We start from the raw sequence: 27,206 nt of genomic DNA on the forward strand, positions 1-27,206 counted from the left end.
CTTGGGACTGTATATACAATTTTATAAATAGCAAGCACAATCTCAGTTCCTTTTCTTTCTACAGACTGTCTTAAAAACTACATAAAGATTACAAATGTCAGGCATGTGAAAGACATGATGTGGTTCACTGTCAGATTTATGCTCATTGTAAACACAGACCCAGCTATATGAGTTGCATCAATTTAATAAAGTGACAATTAAGGAATTAGTTCTAAAGGGAAAAAAAAAATTTAAATAGCAAAGGATCCCCTTATGTTCCCCTTAGTTGAAGGGTTAGTCACAAGGGGACAAAAGTTCAAGGAGAGGGGCAGGAGGTTTAGGGGGGGGGATGTGAGGAAAAACCTTTTTTACCCAGAAGGTGGTGACGGTCTGGAATGCACTGCCTGGGAGGGTAGTGGAGGCAGGTTGCCTCACATCCTTTAAGTACCACCTGGATGAGCATTTGGCCTTAAAAGTTATGACGCGCCAAGCGCTGGCAAATAGGATTAGGTAGTTAGGTCAGGTGTTTCTTACATGTCGGTGCAGACTCGATGGACCAAAGGGCCTCTTCTGCACTGTGAGATTGTGATCCACCTGTGTACAATTATCAAATGGAAAAATTAGAGTCAAACCAACTGGTTTTTCAAAAGGCTATTGTATAATTATAACTGTACCACTATGTTCAAATGGATTTTAAAGCAGCCTACAGATTAGAAAATAAGGTGTAAATGTTTGAGTTCATTGAGGTTAGGGGATATCAAAGCTGAGAAATTGAACATTTTTATACATGTTGCAACCAGAATCAGCGTGAGGACCATGTTACATTCCTGATATCTTCATAACTTCTTTATTTTTTGCTGCATTATTCCTTTTGCTCATTTACCCATCACTGGACAGCATACACAGCACATTCAGCTGTGTTAGAATCCTCCACCACATTGTCACAATAACTCCTATTAATACCTTTTGAGTTTCACAGTAGGCATATGTTTCAGTTATAAAGATTTTTAAGATGATTTCACTGGATCCAAGATGACCCAACAAAGTAGAATACAATACGATACTACTTTAATTCATAAAAATACCAGAACACATTACTGAGCAGTAATATTTCTAAAGGCAGATAGAATTCCCAAAATTATTAACAGTCCTCAAGTAAAACTTAAAATTCAGATCTAGATTTCAGCTTTGGAAATGGGCTCATGTGGAGTTTAAATATCTACATTGGCCATTTGGGCAAAGTGGCTTGTTTCTGTGGTTCAAATTACCTATTTTTCTATACAGTGACAAGAAGCTGAAACTTGAATTACAAGGGACCCAGTCATTAAATGGAGTTCTAGCTGCTCCCTGGCACTACTGAACATGGTGCCAAGCACTTGATTTCTTTATTCAATCCCTCATAGAGCTTTGTTAATCTTATTGCTAAAGAAGGAGTGGTTATAATACCGAAAAGACAACAATTTCAAAGTCTGTTTTCCCTAAACAAGAAGGGTATAAAATTGGCATCCCGGAGTTACTAAGCATTATGCAGATTTCTGATTATTCTTAATGAATTACTGAAGCACACCTCATTTAGTAAATTGTACAATTAGCTGATGAATATTGAGTGCATTTAAAGTTGTTTGTTGATTCACTGTAGCCAGAAACTTTGTCTAAGCCACTACCTGGAAAACAAAACAGAATAAAGTGAGGGAAAAAAACTCACTTTTTAAACTACAGAAGCTTTTTTATTAATGGCTATTTTCATTTCTTACCTTCGATGAGGTTGTGTAAGTTGCAATAATTTGTACCAAAGTCTAAGACTGCATACCACCGTTCAGAAACAGAGAATCCCTGCAACAAGAATGTGTACTGAGCTGTATTAGTAAAAATAAAACAGTTTTAAAAAATCAAAAACTGCTGCAATGCTGTTATCTACAACACTGCAGTAAGAATAATTTGCAGGCAAGCCACTACATCGAGGACACCTCTGACTGATTTACATGCATTTTAGCAGAAATTTTGAATCAGGTTAATTGCCTATCTTTTCTATCAGATTAGACTGCAGGACATAGAACTACAAATTTTAATTGATTTTATGTAATTAGAAACAGTTTAGGACAAGAGCTTTAACTCTGAGCAATACAGTTATTAATTAAAAGAGTGCCTAATGGCTACTTGCCTAGTAATTCACAGAATGCGACATCAAATCCCACCATTGCAGTTTGAATTTACTTTTGTCCAAAACAAAAAGTTTGCATCTGCTAAAGAGGCCATAAAGCTGTTGAAATGTCATAAATAACAAATTGATTCACTTGGTCTTTAGGGAATGAAAACTATTGTACTCACTGTCTGATCTATAAGCGCCTAGAGACAAAAGTCAGCTAGGTTGATGTGTAAGTGTCCTCTGAAGTGATCTAGCAAACTATTCACCTATATTAAACCTCAGAAGGGGGCAGTTCAACCATCTCGGGGCAATTAACGATGGGCAGTAAATGAAGTGCCATTGACATCCAGAGCCAGGTTTTTTTTTTAAATTAAATTGCAAATGAATTTGCCTTTGCACCAAAACCAAGAACACAATAACACTATACCCTGGGTGAGGAAAAGGATATTCAGTTCTGGAAGGGTTATTGGGAACTCATTCTCTAAGTCCATTTTGCAATCTGGTTTTCTTCTTTCATATTTCAGTCACCATTCCACTCATGTGGAGCAGTTTTATAAATTCCCTACATTTGATTAAATATCTGTTTTCCTCACATCCAAAAGCAAATTATTTTAAATTTCATCCACTACCACTTTTTAAAAGGAAGTATTTTTAAAAGGAAGTAATTTTTAAAGGAAGTAATGTCAAAATTTAATGCAGGAGGTTACAAAGCTAGGAAGAGCTAACCATGGAGGAATTTAAACATGAGGGCAAAAAATTTAAACATGAGGGCAAAAAATTTAAACATGAAGTTTTGGAGACCAGTGAAAACATGTTCTTGGGATGCAGGCAAGGCTAGCAAGGCAGTATTTATTGCCTATCCCATATAATCTGAGGACATTAAGAGATAAGCACTAACATGGGACAGGAGTCATGTATAGACTGAACTTGGCATAGTTTCCTTCCCAGAAGGACATTAATTAAACAATTGGATTTTCATAGTAGCCCAACTTTTAAGTGGTCACTTGGTAGTACAGAACTTGTGTATTGCTGGAAAGAGTTGTGCTATTGAAGCTTTTCACCTTGCACTCATCACAACAAATGCAAGAATGTAAATTTCAAAGGGAAAAACAATTTATATTGCATCAGAAAAGGGCAGTGATTGGTTGTCAAGTCAGCTTTGATTAGTCGAGAAGTTGCCATGGTGAATGTACCCTGAACTCATTGTTTATTCAAAAAAAAAGGTGCAATGTCTGGACATATTCCTTCTGCCTGTAGAGGACAGGTCCCTGCATATGAATATATGTAGCTTCTAGCAAGCATAAGTGAGCCCAAATGATGATCTTAAATTGGTTGTCTACGTAATTCTTAGCACACTCGGGATTGTTCAACAAATGCTGCCCAATCATGGAATCACATCTGAAGTTAGACATTGCGTTCTGAGTTTTGCAAATACGGGTTGGTTGAGTATGGTCAGTGCTCTACCTATGGCAAAGAGCTGAAGGGACATGCTGTTTGATATGATCCTCCAGTCACCAGGATGTTTGGCCTATGTACCTGACACCACACCAGCTCCGAAATTCATACACCACATTACATTTGCGTGGTAGGCAGAACATCTTTTTGGTTTGATGGCAGCATTCTATTAGTGGAAAACACAACACAGGTTGCCACTGCATAGAAGCAGTATGAAATGGCTAGCTTCACTTGTTGCTCAAATTTTCTCATGCAGTATAAATTGTTCCCTTTGAAATTGGACATTCTTGCATCTGTCCTGATCAATGCAAGACAAAAAGCTTCAACAGCATGTCTCTTTTTCAACTTTTAAATGATATTTTCTGGAACTGGCCTACAAATTACCATTTACTGAATTCAATTTTGCAACTTAACATGAAAGAATTTGAACTCACGAACGCTAGGCTGCTGCACTCTATATGGTACAAGACAGGACAAAGGTTTGCATGACCTGAAGTTCACAGAAGAGACAGGGATAGAAAATTGTCCAGGCAAGCACTGGAATAGTCGAGTCTGCGGCAGTCAAAGGGGTAGATGAGCATTTCAGCAATGAATGAGCAGTTTTCAAGGTGAAGGCAATGTGTCAGAGGTGAAAGTCTTTGTGCTGGAGATGATAAAAGGGTCAGAAACACTGATCAGGGTCCAACAGGACAAAGCATACATGGCAAGAGCTGACAGCTTTTGCCTTCCCAATGTTTAGTTGGAGAAAATTTTGATTCATCTGAAACAGAATGTTTGAAATGTCTTACAGAAAAGTAGCGGATCAACAGCACTTGGTGAAACATGGAAGCTGACCCGATCTTCTTCGGATGATTTTGCCGACGCGCATCATGACGATAAGGAAAAGCAGCAAGCAATTGATGGATAAAAACAAAAAAACTGCGATGCTGGAAATCCAAAACAAAAACAGAATTACCTGGAAATACTCAGCAGGTCTGGCAGCATTGGCAGAGAAGAAAAGAGTTGACGTTTCGAGTCCTCATGACCCTTCAACAGAACTAAGTGAATCCCTAGGATTCACCTAGTTCTGTTGAAGGGTCATGAGGACTCGAAACGTCAACTCTTTTCTTCTCCGCCAATGCTGCCGGACCTGCTGAGTATTTCCAGGTAATTCAGCAATTGATGGAACCTTAGGTGACCTCTGAGGTGACAAATTATAGCTGGAAAAGAAGTCAACGCTAGATTCTCTGTCCATAATTGGATAAACAGCTTGAACCAAGCAAGGAAATGGATAGCTGGTTAGCCGATGGGTCAGAGAGGTGCCACGGAGCTTAGCTATTAGTATCTTATATTTACAAGCCCAGACAGACAGGGAATGTGTGTAAGCTTTTGATGCGCACAGCACCTCATAGCTGAGCCCAATTTTTGCAACAGCATTTTCAAACTGCAGTATGATCAGGAGCAGGAGACAAGCTTGACTGTATCCTTCTCTAGGCCAAGCAAGTACTCAACTAATTCAGCAGAGACCAAGAATTGAACCTGAGAACTTCCTGACCCACATGTCAGTGCTCACCCATATGGTTCTTTAACGACTAAAGGGAGCGGAAGTCCAACTCAGGATTTTGTTAGCTTGTGTTGGCCAACAATTTTTTTTTTAATCAAATTTCTAAATCAAATTCCACTCTTCAATAAGCCCAGTTTTTATTCAAGAAAGCTGTTCTTCATGGAATTTGAAACATTACAGCACAGGAAATTGTTCTGCATGCCTGAGCTAGTTCTAACTGGAAATGTTGTTCTTTGGATTTTTTTTTTAAATGCTTCCCTAATACAGTTTTGAATTGGTATATTTCTATCTTTAATATCCATCTGTGATAAAGTATTATAATAACTACAAAACTATTTCTAACTTCCCCCTTCATCGTCCTAAGATCAAGTCCTCTAGTTACCAATTCATCAACTAGTTTAAAAAGACCTTTCACTATTTGCCTCATCAATCTTTTTGAATTTTGAAACACTGTTGATACTCTCTAACCACTATTATAGAAATAGACCAATTTTCAAGATTTTTTTAAACTAACCTCTGAACCCTAGTACCATTCTACTGATCCTTAGTTGTGCCCTTTCCATGACTCTATGGTGTGGTGTCCCAAACCCCACACAAAACTGCAACTGTGGTCTAATCAACATTTTAAAGTTAATATTCAGTGTCCTTAGTGTTGTCATGAAACTAGCATATTTTTTCATTATATTATTGTGGTTTGTAAAGTAAGTTTATGGGTGTGTGTGGATGGTTGTCTGTAGCTGATTTAATTGAATTAGAGTCAGATAGACTGCAAGCTTGAAATTATCAAAATAAGTTAGGGGTAAAAGGTATTTGAAATGCTAATGAGTAAACATGGATGAAGTCTTAGCATATAAGGTGTGAAGAAAATTTGCATTTTTAGCAAAGAGTTGTTTGGGTTTTTAAAGGAATGATAGGATGTTTACAACTAACAAGAAAAACAAGGTCAACAGTGTTTTTATTTTTCCCAAAGGTACTGACCAAATTGGCAACATGTTTTATATTATGGCAAAAGTAAATTTCCAAAGACATATAGAACAATGGGCATTACAGATTAAAGAGAGTGAAACATATATAAAAAGAGAATGGAAGGCAATGCTATGGGGCCATGTAAGATCTACGAGGACCATGTAAAACAGCCTTGGGGAAGCCTCCAGCCACTTTAGCAGAAGTCTGCTATGTCCAGAAACCAAAAGTGGAAGAAAGCCATTGGAATTCCACTGTCGAGTGGGTGCTGTGGTAAACTTGCTGGCTTGTTATTTAAATTTAAAATCTATTTTGGACTGTTGCCTTAAAAGGGGGTGTTTATTTGGCAATAAGGTTAATTAGGAATTTGGGGATTTGTTATAGGATTAAATAACTCTGATCTTATGTATGTGCTTGAAATCTTCTTTTATTAATAAACGTTTTAATTCAGTTTTTAAAATCTCTAAAGATGTTAGTATTACTTCCAAATTCAGTGTACAAACCTTCTCATAATAAATACAAAATGCAAAACCATTGAAATAGTGTAGCCAAGCTTTCCTTGTGGATTTGGTCCACCTGGCACACATCACCTATCACATCATAATGGGGGTGTATAAAATGCAGAATCTAATTTAACCTCTATAGCCTTATATGTGGGCTCACATCTTTAAAGATATAGGTATCTATACTTCTGGATCTTGCTGGTCAGCTCCTTGGCTAAGAAACCTGTCATCTGGGAGTACTTCCTTTCACTGTTTGCTCAAAATGTACAAATTGAGATTGGATTGTAACTACCACTTATCTGCCCAATTTGCTCACCTATCCACCTTTTTCTGGTTACTTCCTCACTCTCTCCCGTGCCCGTTTGCACCTGCAAACTGCAATATAATTTCTCTTGTGCCAAGATCCAAATCACTTTATATAAGACAATAATTGAGATATTTCTTGGGGAGCTAGCAAAAACAACTTGTATTGTATACAGTGTCCTTAATGTAATAAAACGTTCCAGGACCCGTCAAAGGAAGGTGTCAAATAGACTTTGACACCAAACCACACAAGGAGGTAATAGAGCAGATGACCATAAACTTGGTCAGAGGTAGGTTTTAAGGAGTGTCTTAAAAGAGGAAAGTAGTAGAGAGATTGAGTCTCTCCAGTAAAGGTATGAGTAAACTGTCATCTTAATCCTCAGGCTGCCAATAGTTGTAGGAACATGACCATCTCCCCATTTTGTATTTTTTCAATTAGTGCTATGGGTCACTGAACCAAACATTATTACAGTAATACAACCATTGAAATGTCAGCATAGTTTAATTGACATTAAACTTGATCATTTAAATTTCACCATTTTTTTCTTCTCCCTCCCCAGCTTTAAAACATAAATTTTATTGCTTAATCTAACTTCTTTTTTCAATGCAGAAAGTACTGTTGACAAGATAGTTGGTGGCCCATAGAAGATCATAGATATAACATCCACAATCCTCTAGGGGCTTATTGAATACAATATTTCAAATTCAAATAATTTAATTACCAAGCTGACTGTCAAAAAAATTAAAGATGTTATTTGGACAATTCAGACAAAATATAGACTTTAAAAAATCCTGTATAAGGAGCTCACATGTTATTAGCCATTAATAGGTGGAGCTCTGTATAGAAATATAATTATATTACTTACAGAGACATGGCAGGATCTCCTGTCCAAGGAGGAAGCCAGTTTGAATGCAAGGTTTTCGACGTACTTGTGCACTGGAGTGGTGTGCTCAGCAACAATATAATGTTCATTTGCAGACTTCAGCTATGAGAGGGGGCAAAATTAATTCAAATTGGTAGCTAATAAAAACAGAAAACACTGAAAATACTCAGCACATCTGGCAATACCTGTGAAGAAATGAAGTTGGCATTTCAAGGTTGATGACTTTTCATCAGCAGTCAGTGCCTACAGAAAAAATATTCTGTACATAATTTAATCTTACAGCTAACTACAGAAGACAATCATGATTTTCTTTCTTAGAGATATTTGAAGTATCCTTGTATTTTCTGTGGAATATTTAAATGAGCTCTTAAAAAACCCTATAAGTACTCATAACAATAACTTGAATTTACATAGCATCCTTAATGTAATAACACATTCCAAGCAATTAATGGTTACAAAGCATGAGAGAAGATGCACAAAGGAACACTGACTAAAACAACAATAAAATAGTCAAATTTCAAATGGATTGAATGATTGGAGAGAGAGAGATCACCCTACTGATATTTTCTATACCAGCTTTTCTTGTTTCCAATTGATATTAGAAGAGTTGTCTCAGATGTGTCAGGACCACTCTGTGATGGTCTCAGCAAGGTCTCTTGAGCTGACCTGAAAAAGGGGAGATGACAGGTCAACAGTGGTGCTTTGGAGTAGAGCAAAGCAGAGCTGGGAGGAACACATCATTTCCTTCTAGTCCCCAATCAACATTAAAAATAAAACTCTCTACCTTTTTGATTGCTCAGGCACACTCATACCTGGAAAACCTGAGCAGAACAGGGTCAGGCCAACCTAATTTATCAAAAATAGGCAACAGTACATATGGCAATGATATCACTGATGCCCGTTTTCAGTATTGTTGAGGCCAATTTGGTGTCACACATCTTTCAGATCCTCCTGGGCTAGGTACAGGAAAATTAAGGCAGGATTCTTGTTTCAAATGCAACCCATGTTGGCTGCTATGTTGGTGCTCATGATGCCAGGAGCAGGGCAGCTACAGCTGTCAAAACCATTGTCTAAAGTGACATATTAAGAATAATGGCCACTTGGAAGCGAGGTTCCCCAGAGAACAGTGGAGGCAAGGTCAATGAATATTTTTAAGGCAGAGTTAGACTGACTCCCCTGTCAATCAATAATCTAAGGTATAGGGGTAGGAATGAAAGTAGAGTTGAGGCCACAATCAGATAAGCCATGATCTTATTGAATGACTAAGTAGGCTCAAGGCTCCTACTTCTAATTTGTACATTCGTAGAGTGCATGGCCTCACATCCTACCCTAAGGGATGCACGGGGAAGGGGAGTGTTTAGAGAAAACAAGTTTGTCATGAGTGGAACAAATCATACCTTTATTTTCATACACATGAAAAACTGCTGCATTAAGTCATTTCTATTGTGCTATTTTTTCCTAGTTTATTTTTTTATTAGCACTGGGAGACGAGACAATCCTGGGTCCAATCCTCAGTTCATGCCAACCACTAGCATGAATAGAGGGGGTAAGGGCAGGATTGGGTTTGGCTGTGATGCAATTTGCTGACGCTCATTATATAGGCTCACATGAAGAATGGCTACTTAAGACAAAGTACGAGGAATTTACCAGTCATACCAAAAGCCACAGAACTAAGCCAAAATCCAAGGAAATTTGAAAAAAATATATAAAAACCACATGTGTATGTTAAGTGCCAGTAGATAGTTTATGTATAGCTGCAAAGTTCATGTCATTACTGCATTCTATTTTCACTCAAGCAAATTAACTTTTTCTGGCAAAGCACACCTAAAAAGTGATAAACTATATTGAACAAATGTTGGCTACTTAATAAACACACAAGTGCATGTGAATTACCACAAAGACAGTTCATCCAAGCACTGGAATATGAGACATTCACTACATACCCCAAAGAAAAAACAATGTTGTTACATTTTTTACAACCGTCAGGTTTCACAAACAGCCATCTCAACGACAGTGAGCAATGTCTGCCCAAAGTTAAAACTGTGCCATTTATCTGGCAAGTGGAGTATAGTGAGAGAAAATGTGAAATTGTCCATTTTGGCAGGGAGAATAAAAGAGACATTATATAAATGGTGAGAGATTGCAGAGCTCTGAGATGTAGAGGGATCTGGGTGTCTTAAGTGCATGAATCGCAAAAGGCTAGAATGTAGGTACAGCAAGTAATTAGGAAAGCTTATAGAATGTTATCACTTATTGTGAGGGGAACTGAATGCAAAAGTAGGGAGGTTATGCTTCAGTTGTGCAGGGCACTAGTAAGACCTCATCTGGAGTACTGTGTACATTATTGGTCACCTTACTTAAGGAAGGATGTAAATGTGTTGGAAGCAGTTAAATCAAGGTTTAGCAGACTAATAACTGGAATGGGCAGGTTGTCTTATGAAGAAAAGTTGGACAGGCTAGGCTTGTATCTGCTGCAGGTCAGGAGAGTCAGAGGCGACTTGATTCAAAAATATAAGATCCTGAGGAGTCTTGATGTGGAGAGGATGTTTCCTCTTGTGGGAGAATCTAGAACTAGAGGTTGCTTTTTAAAAATAAGGGGTCGCCCATTTAAAACGGAGATGGGATGAAATTATTTCTCTCAGAAGGTCTTGAGTCTTTGGAACTCTCTTCCTGAGAAGGCAGTGGAAGCAGACTCTTTGAATATTTTTAAGGCAGAGGTGGACAGATTCTTGGTAAGCAAGGAAGTGATAGGTAGGATGCAGATTTCAGGTTACTATCAGATCAGCCATTATATTAAATGGCAGCGCAGTCTCGAGGGACCAAATGGCCTACTCCTGCTCCTTATCCATATGTAAAAAAAGTTGTTAGGAAAGAGAGATAGTTTAAGTAAGTTATGTTTGTATTTTTTTTTTGAGTGTTAGGATTGAGTTTTAACTTTAAAGTTTAAGTTTGATTTGTATTTCTGTATCTGTGTTAAGAAAGGTCAAATGGAGTTTTAGTTTCACTTTTAAAAAAAAAGGTGTCTGCATTTCAAATGAGGTTTCTTATGACTGCTGAAGCTAAGTTAAAAACAAGGGTAGAAGAATTGCACTATTGCCGACGAACAGGGGGCCCAAAGAGGCAGGTCCTTCCCACAGACATAAACAAAGAAAAGAAACAGTAGTTTGCTTTGGAAGCTGTTGGGGCTCAGCTGGTTTGAAGATAGCTGTGAAGCAGCAGCAGCCTAGGAGAGACAGATAGCAAGACCCAACCGAAAGAAAAACCCCAAAATCCAGGGGAGCAGAGGAGGGGAAAGTCCAAGAACAGCTTCCAGTTAAAAGGAGGACAGGAACCTGGAAAAGGTCCTGATAAGTGAAGTTAAGAATGAGGGGCAGAGAAAGGCTCCAAGCTTCAAGTTTAAAGCTTCAAGCTACAGAAAGCAAATTTAAAGCAAAAACAGCTTGCAAGAGGCAAGAAGGTCCAAAGATTTGGCTGAAGGTCTGTGAATCTTTGCTATGGGCATGTGAAGCAGTGCTACTGTTGACAGTTGAGTCGGTTAAAGAGAGTGCATGAAAGACAACTTGAATACATGTGGTGACCCAGGGAAGAGGCACATTGAAAGGAGAGTTCGAAACCTTGGAGGTGACCCCTTGTGGAAGACGTTGGAGAAAAAGCGACAGTTTGGGAGAAGATTCTAAAGAGAGGTCTTCGAGAGTGGAGATTGGAAGCCCTCGAGTGAAAGACGGAATTCAGTGAGACTGGTTGGCTCACGGTGTGACAAACGTCTGGGGTGAGTGGGGGAGTCAATGAAAGATCCATACATCTAGTTGGGGTGGTATCTGTCACTTGGTTTCAGAGTGTGGTGTGCCTGACCACAGGGTGCCTATCGGTACATGAACTAAGTACTTACTGTGAACATGAAAGTATAAGATAGCTTTTGTAACCTATGTTATCCTTACAAATACGTGCGGATGTCACTCTGGGCAGGCCTTAATTGGCCTGACCACATAAAATGGCAGCAAGCCTGCTCTTAAACATCCCCCACACTTCCCCCCCCCCCTCCAAATGGGGGGAAAATTCTGCCCATGAACTTATCCAAATTCATTAAGCAATTTTTATTAATGGTGCATCTGCTTAAGGCATAACTTCCGAAAGGGGTACTGTTTGTTCAAATTCTCCTTAAGACTAATCTTCCTTCTGCAACATGAGATACAAGACATTAGCTTCAAACTTCTGCAATTTTTGACAGCGAGCTGTCAGTGCTCATCATCAATAGCCTTCTAAATCCGACCACAACTTTAATGTTTAATGCAGCTATACAGTAAAGTGGACATCTGAAGCTGCAGGCTGTCATTTCATTGTTCTGCTACAACTGCACTGTGGAACATTGCACTGAGCCAGCAATCACTGAAGTCAATTGATGCAGCAAAGCTTCCCCTTTAACACTAATATCACTGATAGAAACCCCATTAAAAAGTTATGCCTTATTCAATTAGGTGCAACTGGGCTTTTGATGGCAATCTGCGTAACAACTTCTGCTGAATAACAAATCTGGCCCTGAAAAATGATGAAATGTTGTTAAATTTCTCCACTATAATTAATCATATTTTTAAAAGTCAGATTAACAATTAAAAAACATTAAGTTTATTCATAATATTCCTGCTTGTATATGTCCTTATCTTTATTTCATTCAGTAATTTTTTTAATGTGTATTGATTATTTGTGCTTTCCATTTCCAGGTTTGTTGTGTGTAAATTATTTAATATGATGAGCTGTCTAGAGATTGATCACCTCATTTCAACTTGACATTTGAGAAAATGCACATTGTGCAGTGGATTGTAACACATCAAAAGAGTTAAAGTTCTCATCAGAGATTGTTTGACCTCTTAATGCAATTTAAGATCAGCAGCAATCGCTGTCACTTTGCCAGTGGCCACAAATTACAGTCCATTTAATTTTTTAAAAATTTGATTATTGCAAAAATGCAGAATGAAAATATTTCCAGTAGGGGCCACTGGATAACAATCAGGAGCAGATATCGTCTGGAATTGCCTCCCTAAATCTTTTTCCCACTACTACTTCACGGTTCAATTTTCAAAATCTAACTTATGCTTTCACTCACCCCATCTTCTCAATGTTCTGTTAAGCAAGGCTGTTGTGTAAATCTAAGTTGTATAGCAGTAGCTAGTATCATATTCCCAATCAGAAGAGATGGATAGAATTATTCCAAGAAAAACCTAAAAACTGGGCAGAAGTCATGGTTGACTACATGGAAGCATAACACGTACTTACTGTACTTTGGTACTTACAGCGTACAAACACTTCTCTCCCCCATTAACACAATTATCAGCAGTCTTCCATTCTTTAATTTGGGTCACTAATTCGAGATACACACTATTACAAGGAATTCCAAATGTCCTACAGAATAAACATATCGGATGAAAATAAGTAATCAATGCTTTAAGTTGTCGGAAGTGATGCACAAGCCTAGAACTTATATAAACGCATGAACACATTTTACACAATTAAGAAACCGTTGAGAGTCGTAACTATTAGATGAACAAACACAGGAGAAAGGGTACAGTCCAAACTATGACCTTGCAGCATGCCGATAAACACGGCCCACCTTCCCCTAAACATGGGGTATAAGGGCCGTGGACTGTAACTCAACAAGTGAAGTATAACGTTAGGGTCGGCTGGAAAGTGGGTCCTAAGACTGCGAGTGCGCTGCCACGGAGAGTTTCACTTCCCTATCACACAGATCAAATGACGGCACAACTCGCAGCGGCCTGACTACACACAAATGGTACATCCACTGGCGACACTCAATCGCGGCAAACCTACCATTCCACCGAACACTGAGCATGCAAAGGTCCAGCCGCGGTACATGTCAATGCACCGAGCACCAACAGCCCAACTCTGAAGCAATGCAACATCGCCCCGAAAACACACGCAAACCTGCCCGACTCAGCGCTGACAGTCATGCACTTCCCCCATCGCCCAATCACAGGTGACGCCTTACTTGTCTCCATGGAAACACCGCCCCCTCCCGAAGCCGCGCGCGGATCACGGGGACTTTGGAGCCGCTCAGGAGGAAAATTTCCGCCAGTGTTAAAAACTGAATCTCTCATCAAGGGGGCCAAGATGCAAAAAAAAAGATCTAGGTGTAGATGTAGGATAGTGTTCGCTTGTTTCTGAAGAAAGGGTGTAGAGTGGTATTGTCACTGACTAGAAATTTAGAGACCCAGGGTAATGCTCTGGCTTCGAAGCCCACCGCGGCAGATAATCTTTTAAATGAAAACCAAATCAACAAAATTGGGATAAATCAGGCACAGCCCCTAATTCAGGTCAGCTGTAAAACCAAGGACAAAGTTTAAAGGACCCACCGCGGCAGATGGTGCAATTTGAGTTCAATTGGAATTAAAAGTCTGAGGATGACCATGATGATGATGATGGAAGGATGGCCATTAATGAAGCAGCTGAAGTGTAGGACACTACCCTGAGGAACTCCTGCAATGATGTCATGGAACTGAAACCATTGCCAATTGTTATAAAAACCCATCTGGTTCACTAATGTCCTTTAGGGAAAGAAATCTGTCATTCTTAGCTGGCCTGGCTTACATGTGACTCCACAGCAATGTGGTTGACTCTTAAATGTTCTCTGAACAAAGGTAATGCTCTTGAGAGGGAAACAGAGTAAACATTACAAGTCTGTATTTTTTTGTTTTGTTTCAGTTTTCCAGAATCCGTTGTATTTTGCTTTCATCTTCATCTGTTAACCCGGCAAAGTGCCCCTTACTAATATCTGGGGGCTTGTGCCAAAGGTGGGAGAGCTGTCTCACAGACAGCCTGATGTAGTCATATTCACAGAAACATACCTTATAGACAACGTACCAGACACCATCATCACCATCCCTGGGTATGTTCTATACCACCGGCATGACAGACACAGTAGAGGTGGCAGCACAGTGGTATACAGTCGGGAGGGAGTTGCCCTGGGAGTCCTCAACATCGACCCTGGACACCATGAAGTCTTATAGCATCAGGTCAAACATGGACAAGGAAACCTCTTGCCAATTACCACAATCTTCACCCCAACACCACCGGTCCCCCCACCCTCCCCACTCTTAGCTGATGAATCAGTGCTCCTCAATGTTGAACACCACTTGGGGAAAGCACTGAGGGTGGTAAGGACATGGAAGGTACTCAGGGTGGGGTAGTCTTGGTGATTAACATTGACCATTACCAAGAGTGGCTCAGAAGCACCACAGCAGACTGAACTGGGCAAGTCCTAAAGAACATAGCTGCTAGACTCGACGAGCAGCAGCAGGTGGTGAGGGAAGAACATACTTGAACTCATCCTCACTAACCTGCCTGCTGCAGATGCATGTGTCCATGACAATATCATAGGAGTGACCACACCAGAGTCCTTGTGGAGATGAAACCCCATCTTCACACTGAGGATACAGTGGGTATCCATGAGGATATAGATTGGGCATCCATGAGGCACTGTGGACCATCTGCAGCAGCAGCTGAATTGTACTCAACATCAATCTGTAACCTCATGGCCTGGCATATACCCCACTCTACCATTACCACCAAGCCAGGGGATCATATGTGGTTTAATTAAGAGTGCAAGAGGGCATGCCAGGCCAGGCGCAGCACCAGGCATACCTAAAAATAAGGTATCAACCTGGTGAAGCTACAACACGGGACTATTTGCATAACAAACAGCATAAGCAGCAAGCGATAGACTGAGCTAAGTGATTCCACAGCCAACAGATCAGATCCAAGCTCCGCAGTCCTGCCACATCCAGCTGTGAATGGTGGTGGACAATTAAATAACTCACTGGAGGAGAAGGCTCCACAAATATCCCCACTCTCAATGATGGGGGAGCACAGCACATCAGTGCAAAATATAAGGCTGGAGCATTTGCAACAATCTGCAGCCAGAAGTGCCAAGTGGATAACTCTTCTTGGCCTCCTCCGGATGTTCCTAGCGTCACAGATGCCAGTCATCAGCCAATTTGATTCACTCCATGCGATATCAAGAAACAACCAAAGGCACTGGATACTACAATGGCTATGGGCACTAACAATATTCCAATAATAGTACTGAAGACTTGTGCTCTAGAACTTACCGAGCCCTTAGCCAAGCTGTTCCAGTATAGCTACAACATAGTAGGTATCTACCCAGCAATGTTGAAATTGCCCAGGTATGTCATGTCCACAAAAAGCAGGACAAATCCAACCTGGCCAATTACTGCCCCATCAATATACTCTTGATCATTAGGAAGGAGATGGAAGGGACGTCAACAGTGCTATCAAGCGGCACTCACTTAGCAATAACCTGCTCACTGATGCTCAGTTTGGGTTCTGCCAGGGCCACTCAGATCCTGACCTCATTACAACCTTGATTCAAACATGGACAAAAGCGCTGAACCCCAGAGGTAAGGTGAGAGTGACTGCCCTTGACATCAAGGCAGTTTTTGACTGAGTGTGGTATAAAGGCCCCTAGCAAAACTGGAGTCAACGGGAATTAGGGGGAAACTCTGCACTGGTTGCAGTCACACCTAGCACAAAAGAAGATGGTTGGAGGTTAATCATCTCAGTTCCAGGACATCACTGCAGGAGCTCCTCAGGGTAGTATCCTACCCTTCAGCTGCTTCATTAATGGCCATCCTTTCATCATAAGATCAGAAGCGGGGATGTTCATTGATGATTGCACAATGTTCAGCACCATTCGCAATTCCTCAGATACTGAAGCAGCTCATGTCCAAATGCAGCAAGACCTGGACAATAACCAGGCCTGGGCTGACAAGTGGCAAGTAACATTCATGCCACACAATTGCCAGGCAATGACCATCTCCAACAAGAGAGACTCTAATCATTACCCTTAACATTCAATGGCATTACCATTGCTATATATCCCACTATCAACATCCTGGGGATTACCGTTGACTAGAAACTGAACTGGACTTGCCATATAAATACCGTGGCTACAAAAGCAAGCCAGAGATTCAGAATCCTGCGGCAATTAACTCACCTCCTGACTCCCCAAAGCCTGTCCACTATCGACAAGGCTCAAATCAGGAGTGTGATGGAAGACTTTCCACTTGCCTGGTTGAGTGTAGCTCCAGCCACACTCAAGAAGCTTGACACCATCCAGGGAAAAGCAGCCCACTTCATTGGCACCCCATCCACCAGCATTCACTCTCTCCACCACCGACGCACAATGGCAGCAGTGTCTACCATCCACAAGATACACTGCAGGAACTCATCAAGGCTCCTTAGACAGCACCTTCCATCCTGTTACCATCTAGAACGACAAGGGTGGCAGACATATGGGAACACCACAGCCTGGAAGTTCCCTCCAAGCCACATCCCATCCTGACTTGGAAATATATCACCATTCCTTCACTGTCACTGAGTCAAAATCCTGGAACACCCTCCCTATCAGCACTGTGAGTGTACATACACCACTTGGACTGCAGCGGTTCAAGACGGCAGCTCACCACCACCTTCTCAAGGGCAATTAGGGATGGCCTAGCCAGCTATACCCACATCCCATGAATGAATAGAAATAATGAAAGTAGTGTTTTACAAGGATCAATGCTTATAATTTACATTAAAGATTTGGACTTAGAAACATGTAACTTAATATTGAAATTTGCATATGATACCAAATTGAAGGCTATAGCTGAGGAAGAACGTAATATAACACTAGACGGTATTAGAAAACTTGCAGACTAGGTATTTAATTGGCAAACTAACTTCAAAGTAGAGAAATATGAGGCGATGCACTTTGGTAGGGAAAATACAAATGTTACCTACATCTTAGAAAACAAGAAACTGATTGGAGTAGAAGAGCAGAGGGATTTAGGGGTACTGATAAGCAAATCATTATAAGCAGCATTTCTGGTCAGCACAGCAATTAAAAAAACACTGAAATAAGTTTATGTTACACTTGAATAGGACCCAGGACAAAGGTGAATTAGAGTCAAATTTGTGAAAAAGAAAGAAACAGAAAGGAAAAGTAAGATTTAAAAAATATAAATTCATCATTTTTATAGCTCTTGAGTATAATTTAGTGCCAACTGAGTGAGACTCCACAGTTTCAACTATTCCATTTCTGGCACTCCAAGTTTGAGTTTCATGTCAGAATCTTAAACCATATTACTAGTAGGGGTCTTATGATATTAATTAGCAACACTATATGTCTGCAATGTGATTCATTCATATTTATAGTACAAATCCAGCAATTCACTGAAAGTCATGAGGCTGTTGTTTATCAGTTCCAATTTTTGCAAGGCACAAATTGTCCAGCAATTGGTGCAACTTGCAATTCGTTTACATCTTACACATCACAAATTGCTGGATTTTTTTTAATGGCAGCTGCCATGTACACCCCATTAATTTTCTGGGCCAATAACGCAACAACGTCAACACACATTTGTGGCCTCAAGAAGGTTTTGGCCAATGGTATATGTTTTTAACCAATGAAACAAAAGAACAGAGAAAGAGACCGCCAGCAGTAAAAAAGAAATAGAGTGAATTCGAGAGAATGAAACAGAAGCAAAAAAGTTTTTTAAAATACAGAAAGGAAAGGTTCGAAAATATTTAAATTTTAAAAACTTCTAGGAACAATTTACTACCTTAGAAGTGAAACTCCATAGTTTTATTGTTCCCTTTCTAGTTTCCTAAGTGTCATGTCAGTATCATAAATAATGTCATTGTCAGGATCCTTGTGACATGAATTACCACTGCAGCAAGATTACTTGATAATAAGAGCTCAAATCCAGACTTTCATGACACAAAGTGGAGAGATACACAGTGAGATGATAATTTTTTTGGTTTTGGTGGGGCTAACATTGGAGTCATACAAATCAATCAGCAATTTGTGGAGAATCAGAAGTCATGGCATACCTCTTTTCCATAAATCATAATAATGATGACACAATGAAGTCAACATTATTTTTCCAGCAATTTCTGTGCTTTACAAGACATTATCTACCAAACTACTAGCCATGCTCTGTTCCCTAGATCAGTAAAAAGACAAGGGGCTGAATTTTCCCAGCTCTATTGTGACGAGCTGGCACTGGCAATATGGCAGGGGGAAGGCATCAGATGGGAGAGGTGATGGGAGTGGTATTGTTGCTGGACTACTAATCCAGAGATCCAGGGTAAACCTCTGGGGACCTGGGTTCAAATCCCACCATAGAAAATAGTAAAATTTGAATTCAACAAAAATCTGGAATTAAAATTCTAATGATAACCATGAAACCATTGTCATAAAAACCCATCTGGTTCACTTATGCCCTTTGGGAAATCTGCTGGTCTTACCTGGTCTGGCCTACATAAGACCTACAGGAATGTGGTTGACTCTTAAATGCCCTCTGAAATGGCCTATCAATCCACTAAAAAGTCCAAAAGGAATGGGACCGGTTGGACCACCCGGCACCAGAAGCAACAAAGCTCTGTCAATCCTGCAAAGTTCTCGTTACTAACATTGGGGGCTAGTGCCAAAATCTCACTAGCTAGCCAAGCAACAGCCTGACATAGTCATACTCAAGGAAACATACCTTACAATATACTAGACATCACTGGGTATGACCTGTCCCACCAGCAGGTAAGAGGTGGCAGCACAGTGGTATACAGTTGGGAGGGAGTTGCCCTGGGAGTTCTCAACATTGACTCTGGACCCTACATAGCATCAGCCCAAACATGGGCAAGGAAAGCTCCTACTGATTACCATGTACCATGCACCCCCCACATCCCCCGCCCCACCCATCCCCCTCAGCTGACAAATCAGTATTAAATACCACTTGGTGACAAGGGTGCAGAATGTACTCTGGGTGGGGGACTTCAATGTTCACTACCACCACTGGTGACTGAGCTGTCCGATTCCTAAAGGATATAGCTGCTGGACTGGGTCTGCAATAGAAGATGAGTGAACCAACAGGAGGAAAAAATATACTTGACCTCATCCTCACAAACCTGCCTGTTGCAGATGTATCTGTCCAGGACAGTATCGATAGGAGTGATCACCATACAGTCCTTGTGGAGATGAAGTCCCGGCATCACATTGAGGATACCCTCCATTGTGTTGTGTGGCTTTACCACCGTGCTAAATGGGATAGATTTCGAACAGGTCAAGATTGGGCAACCATGAGGTGCTGTGGGTCATCCGCAGCAGCAGAAAATTGTACTCCACCACAATCTGTAATCTCATGGCCCAGCATGTTCTACCACTACCACCAAGCCAGGGGATCAATCCTGGTTCATGAAGAGTGCAGGACAGCATACTAGGAGCATCACTAGGCATACCTAAAAATGAGGTGCCAACCTGGTGAAGCTACAACCGGATTGCTCGCATGCCAAACAGCCTAAGCAGCAAATGATAAACAGAGCTAAGCAATTCCACAGCCAACAGATCAGATCTAAGCTATGCAGTTCTGCCACATCCAGCTGCGAATCGTGGTGGACAATTAAACAACTCACTGGAGGAGAAAGCTCCACAAATATCCCCATTCTCAACGATGGGGGAGCCCGGCACATCAGTGCAAAAGATAAGGTTGAAGCATCCGCAATAATCTTCAGCCAGAAGTGTCGCATGGATGATCCACCTCACCCTCTTCTGGAGGTCCCCAGCATCACAGATGCGAATCTTCAGGCAATTCAATTTATTCCACGTGATATCAAAAAATGGCTGAAGGCAATGTACAGCCTTAAGACTGGCATCTACCCAGCAATGTGAAAAATTACCCAGGTATGTTGTGTACACAAAAAGCAGAACAAATCCAACCCAGCCAATTACTGCCCCATCAGTCTACTCTTCGTCATCAGTAAAGTGTTGGAAAGGGTCATCAAAAGTGCAATCAAGCAGCACTTGCTTAGCAATAACCTGCTCACTGACTCTCAGTTTGGGGTTCCACCAAGGCCACGCAGCTCCTGACCTCATTAGAGCCTTGGTTCAAACATGGACATAAGAGCTGAATTCCAGACGTGAGGTGAGAGTGACTGCCCTTGACGTCAAAGCCACATTTGACTGAGTGTGGCATCAAAGGGCCTCAGCAAAACTGGAGCCAATGGGAATCAGGGGGAAAACTCTCCGCTGGTTGGAGTCATACCTAGCATAAAGGAAGATGGTTGTGGTTGTTGGAGGTTAATCATATCAGTTCCAGGTCACCACTGCAGGTGTCCCTCAGGGTAGTGTCCTAGGCCCAACATCTTCAATTGCTTCATCAATGACCTTTCTTCCACCATAAGCTCAGATGAGGGGATGTTCGTTGATGAATGCACAATGTTCAGCACCATCTGCGGCTCTTCTGAGACTGAAGCAGTCCATGTCCAAATGCAGCAAGACCAAGACAATATCCAGGCTTTGATTGACAAGTGGCAAGTATCCCCCACTATCAACATTCTGAAGGTTATCATTGACCAGAAGCTGAAATGGACAATCCATATAAATACTGTGGCTACAAGAGCAGGTCAGAAGGTAGGAATCCTGCACTGAGTAGTTCACCTCCTGACTCCCCAAAGCCTGTCCACCATCTAGAAGGCACAAGTCAGGAGTGTGATGGAATACTCTCCACTTGCCTAGATGACTGCAGCCTCAAAAAACACTCAAAAATGTTTGACATCATCCAGGATAAAGGAGCCTGCTTGATTGGCACCCCATCCACAAACATTCACTCTCCCCACCAATGATGCACAGTAGCAGCAGTGCGCACCATCTACAAGATGCACTGCAGGAACTCAACAAGCCTCCTTAGACAGCACCTTCCAAACCCACGATCACTACCAATTAAAAGGACAAGGGCAGAAAACACATGGTAACACCACCACCTGCAAGTTCCCCTCCAAGCCTGACTAGAATTATATCGCCATTCCTTCATTGTCGCTGGGTCAAAATCCTGGAACTCCATCCCGAACAGCACTATGTGTGTACCTCAAAAACATGGACTGCAACAGCTCATGAAGGCAGTTTACCACTGCCTTCTCAAGGGCAATTAGGGATGGGCAATAAATGTTGGCCTAGCCAGCGACGCCCATGTCCCATGAATGAATAAAGAAAAATGAGTGTCCAAGGTCTTCCCACCACCATGGCATATTGTCAGTTACGGAACATCAGCAGCATGACCATTCATTGGGAAGCCAATTGAGGCACTGAAGTGCCCAATTTACAGCCACATCCTGCCCCCACCAGCATTTTGTCCTCATCGGGACTGTCTAGCGCTGCTTGGGGAGAATGCCAGATAAGACCTGACAGGTACCCGGGAGATCGGGGAGCCCTCTATTTCCGATCCATGGTGTACTCCCACCAACGCAATGGTCCAGCTTCTGCCAGTTCAGGGTCAGCTTTCATTTTTGACACTGGTGGCAGGATATCTTCAATGTTGACAAAATTCAACCCATGGTTCACTGGAAGTCAACTGGTGGGACTTAACCAGTTCACCAGGCTAAAAATATCACTATGAGTAGCCCCCTCACATGAAGGCCTCAAATGATGAACCATTAGTACAAATGCTCTTTCAAACTAAGATGTATGCAAAATAAAAACTAAACTGAATCATAATTTTTTTTTATCATTCGTAATACAGTGGACATTCTGCAGAGTCCACTGGTCATGGAAGGCTTCAAGCATACTAATGGCCACCCAACGAACCTTGTCCGTTGACACCATGGCAACACGCTGTGAGTCCTGCACATCCTGGGCCACTGAATGCTTTCTTTATCTAGGTCCAACAGAAGATCCACAAGGAGGTTTTCCAATCTGTTCACCTCCTGAGCTAACTGGTGTCACTGTAAGGCACCCCGGAAGTGCAAAATGTTTTAGTTGACGGGCAATATGATCGGCGCAAGCTTGGAGTGCCGAAGGGCCTGTTCCTGTGCTGTGCTTTTCTTTGTTCTTTGTTCAATTTATTTGCCCAAATTACACCATTATTTTACTTTAAGCCACCTTTCATTGACTTTTTTTAGATGAATGTACTTGAGAAAATGGCTGAAGTGGCTATTTTAAGCTGCTGTACTAGCAGTTTTTAGTCATCATCTACAACCCCACAGTCCTCGGCCATGAGCTTGTACCGCCCAATTTGATCATTTTTTCAAATGATACTGTCTCACATAAGTAATCTTATTTGCCTGGACTTAATCCAATTATTGTGAAACACTGAAACTCCATTGATATTTTAGAACTACTTCCACTGGAGTTAGTGCAATGAAGATGCCCCATGTCCAGCTAACTGTATGTCACATATATAAGAGCAGGCAGGAATAGTTCTGTGTTGGTTGAACAGAGTTTATTCTCTTGCTTTATATCAATAATGTGCTCTCTCCCAACCACCGAAGCAACAATACCCACAGAGGCACTCTTCTGCAAATCCTGTCCACACTGACTCTTCACCAGCCTTGAGAAAGGCAAACCTTACTTTAAATGCACTGGGTTAGAGACACAGTTGAAAGCAGGGCTACCATTTTGATGACTCTAGAGGCATTCACTAACCTGGATGCCTTGGAAATATGCGTATCAAGTTGCCATTGGCCTAACATAATTAAAACAGTATTGAGACCTTACTCAAGGTAGCTGAGGAGCATGGAGCAGATTTGTTTTTTTTAAATGAATTTACGGGATGTGTGTCGCTGGCTAGGCCAGCATTTATTGCGAATCCTGATTTGCGCTTGAGAAGGTGGTGGTGAGCTGCCTTCTTGAACTGCTGCAGTTCATGTGGTGTACACCCACAGTGTTGTTAGGGAGGGTGTTCCAAGATTTTGACCCAGCGACAATGAAGGAACTGTGATATATATCCAAGTCAGGCTGTTGAGTAGGTTGGAGGGGAATTTGCAGGTGGTAGGGTGTTCCCATGTATCTGCTGTCCTTGTTCTTCTAGATGGTAGTGGTTGTGGGTTTGGAAGATGCTGTCTAAGGAGCCTTGGTGAGTTTTTGCAGTGCATCTTGTAGATGGTACATACTGCTGCCACTGTTTGTCAGTGCGCTGCTTTGTCCTGGATGGTGTCAAGCTTCTTGAGTGTTGTTGGAGCTGCACTCATCCAGGCAAGTGGAGAGTATTCCATCACACTCCTGACTTGTGCCTTGTAGATGTTTGACAGACTTTGGGGAGTCAGAAGGTAAGTTACTCACTGGAGGATTCCTAGCCTCTGATCTGCTGTTGTAGCCATGGCATTTATATGGCTAGTCCAGTTTAATTTCTGGTCAATGGTAACCACCAGGATGTTAATAGTGGGGGATTCAGCTATGGTAATGCCATTGAATGTCAAGGAATGATGGTTAGATTCTCTCTTGTTGGAGATGGTCATTGGCTGGCACTTGTGTGGTGCAAATGTTACTTGCCACTTGTCAGCCCAAGCCTGGATATTGTCCAGGTTTTGCTACATTTGGACATGGATTTCTTCAGTATCTGAGGAATCGTGAATAGTGCTGAAAATTGTGTAATCATCTGTGAGAATCCCTACTTCTGACCTTATTATGGGAGGAAGATGAAGCAGCTGAAGATGGTTGGGCCTAGGACACCACCCTGAGGAACTCCTGCAGTGATATCCTGGAACTGAGATGATTGACCTCCAAAAGCCACAACCATCTTCCTTTGTGTTAGGCATGATTCCAACCAGTGGAGAGCTTTCCAGTTTTGCTAGGGCTCCTTGATGCCACAGTCCATCAAATGCTGCCTTGATGTCAAGGGCAGTCACTTTCACCTCATCTCTGGAGTTCAGCTCTTTTGTCCATGTTTGAACCAAATTTATAATGAGGTCAGGAGCTGAGCAGCCCTGGCAGAACCCAATCTGAGCATCGGTGTGCAGGTTATTGTTGAGCAATTGCTGCTTGATAGCACTGTTTTGTCACTGTTGATGACCCCTTCCATCACTTTACTGATGATGGAGAATAGACTGATGGGGCGATAATTGGCCAGGTAGGGTTTGTCCTGCTTTTTGTGTATAGGACATAACTGGGCAATTTTCCACATTACCAGGTAGATGCCAGTGTTATAGCTTTACTGGAACAGCTTAGCAAAGATTGTGGTAAGTTCTGGAGCACAACTCTTCAGCACTATTGCCGGAATATTGTCAGGGTCTGTAGCCTTTGCAGTATCCATGCCTTCAGCCATTTCTTGATATTGTTAGGAAATAGAGATAGTTTAAGTAAGTTATATTGGTAATTATGGGTGTTAGGAATGAGTTTCAGATTTAAGGTTTAAGTTTGATTTGTATTTCTGTATCTGTGTTAAGAAAATGTCAAGTTGAGTTTTAGTTTCACTTTAAAAGGTGCCTACATTTCTAATGAGAGTTTACAACTGTAAGAGTAATTAAGCAAACACAAGAGTAGAAAAACTGAGCCACTGCCTTACAACAGGCATCGAGAAAGGCAGGCCCCCTTCCACAGACATTCACACAGTAGAAACTAGAAACAGCAGTTTTGAGTTCATTTTTGAAAACAGCTGTCAAGCAGAAGTGACCTAGAAGGGGCAGATAGCCAATCCCAAGTTAAAGTTGGTTGAGAGTAGCTGCCAGAGAGAGACTGGAGCAAAAGGGACACATAGCAAGCCCCAAGCTAAAGAAAAAAGTCCCCAAATCCAGGGGAGTGGAACAGGAGAAAGTCCTAAGAAGACCTTCTAGTCATTGGAAGGACAGGAACCTGGAAAAGGTCTCGTTAAGTGAAATTAAAAGTGAGGAGCAGAGAAAGGCTCCAAGCTTCAAGCTTAAAGAGATAAAGGCTTGGGAAAAGTCAGAAGGTCCAAAGATACAACTGAAGGTCTGTAACTCTTTGCTATGGGCATGTGAAGCAGTGGTGTACTGTTGACAGCTGAGTCAGTGAGAGGGAGTGCGTGGAGGAAAGCTTGAATGCATGCAGTGACCCAGGGGAGAGGAACATTGGAAGGAAAGTTCAAAACCCTGGAGGTGGACCCTTGAGGAAGGCATCTGAAAGAAAGCATTGGTTTGGAACGAGAGTCCTTAGAGAGTAGAGATTGAAAACCCTCGTGTGAAAGACGATGTGTGCTGAGATCGGTTGTCTCACAGTGTGACAAGCGGCCAGGGGGAGTTGAGGAGAGATCCATTGCACATGGTTGAGGTGGCATCTGTCACCTGGTTTCAGAGTGCGCTGTGCCTGACTATAGATCGCCAATTGGTTGACATGGACTGTGTACTTATTGTGAACATTAGAGTATAAGATAGTTTTTGTAACTTGTGCTATCCTTACAAATCTGTATATATCTATAAAGGTATAGTTGTGAGTGAAGGAGTATTGTAATATAGTTCATCTTTTCTTATTGAATAAATGTTTTATTCTTTTGTTAAAATTTCATTAGCTGACTCCTGTGACTCTGTTCAGTAGCCACTCTCCACCATCGAACCATGGAAAAGTTACAGCACAGAAGGAGGCCATTCAGCCCATCTTGTCCATGCCTGCCCGAGGACACTCAGGTGCCCTTTCTAATCCCACACTCCTGCATCTGGCCCATAGCCCTGCAGCTTACAGCACTTAAGGTGCAGATCCAGGTACTTTTTAAAAGAGTTTAGAGTTTCTGCCTCCACCACCAACTTGGGCAGCGAATTCCAGACACCCACTACCCTCTGCGTAAAAAAGTTCTTCCTCATGTCCCCCCTACACCTTCTGCCACTTATCTTGAATCTATGTCCCCGGTTCTAAAATTCTCCACAAAGGGAAACAATTTTATCCACTCTATCTATTCCCCTCATAATTTTGTACACCTTAAATATAGATTCCACATATCTAAACAAACAAATAAAAGTTAGGATCTATCAAGCCGGGTTCCACTCTGGGATCAGGCTTGTCCAGAGGTAACCTCAACTGGGATCATAACAATATCATGTGGAATGAATCGAATTTGCTGAAGACTGACATCTGATGCTGATGACCTCTGGTGGAGGCTAAGATGGATCATCCACTCATCACTTCTGGCTGAAGATTGATACAAATGCTTCAACCTTAACTTTTGCACTGATGTGCTGAGCTCCCGCATCATTGACGATGGGGATATTTGTGGAGCCACCTCCTCCAGTGAGTTATTTAATTGTCCACCACCATTCACAACTGGCTGTGGCAGGACTGCAGAGCTTGGATCTGATCCATTGGTTGTGGAATCGCTTAGCTCTATCGCATGTTGCTTACGTTGTTTGGCATGCAAGTAGTCCTGTGCTGTAGCTTTACCATGTTGACACCTCATTTTTAGGTATGCCTGGTACTGCTCCTGGCATGCCCTCCTGCATTCTTCATTGAACTAGGGCTGATCCCCTGGCTTGGTGGTAACGGTTCAGTGGGGGACATGCCGGGCCATGAGGTTACAGATTGAGGCTGAGTACAATTCTTGTTTGACCAATACGAGTGGCAGCTGTTAATTAGCTAAGACCTTAAACGTACCTCTCCAATACCTCAACTTCACATCTTGAGTTGTCTCGTGAAATCTTTTTCTGTG

At 41.6% G+C, this 27,206-nt stretch overlaps 1 protein-coding gene across 2 annotated transcripts; it reads right to left on the reverse strand.

Moving 5' to 3' along the window:
• Positions 1 to 352: 352 nt before the first annotated feature.
• On the reverse strand, positions 353 to 13,720 carry LOC121276454. 2 transcript variants are annotated; one of them, XM_041184878.1, is made up of 6 exons: positions 13,600 to 13,720; positions 13,065 to 13,173; positions 7,759 to 7,878; positions 1,734 to 1,812; positions 1,547 to 1,643; positions 353 to 573 (listed from the first exon to the last, which is right to left on the reverse strand). In XM_041184878.1, the coding sequence occupies exons 1-5, from the start codon at positions 13,689 to 13,691 to the stop codon at positions 1,552 to 1,554; spliced, it is 492 nt and encodes a 163-aa protein (XP_041040812.1). In that variant the 5' UTR covers positions 13,692 to 13,720; the 3' UTR covers positions 353 to 573; positions 1,547 to 1,551. The 2 variants fall into 2 exon arrangements, with proteins under 2 accessions (XP_041040812.1, XP_041040811.1); XM_041184877.1 differs by having other exon boundaries at positions 353 to 1,643.
• Positions 13,721 to 27,206: the final 13,486 nt, after the last annotated feature.

This window comes from Carcharodon carcharias, chromosome 3, assembly GCF_017639515.1.
Source record: "Carcharodon carcharias isolate sCarCar2 chromosome 3, sCarCar2.pri, whole genome shotgun sequence".
NCBI classification, from domain to species: Eukaryota; Metazoa; Chordata; class Chondrichthyes; order Lamniformes; family Lamnidae; genus Carcharodon; species Carcharodon carcharias.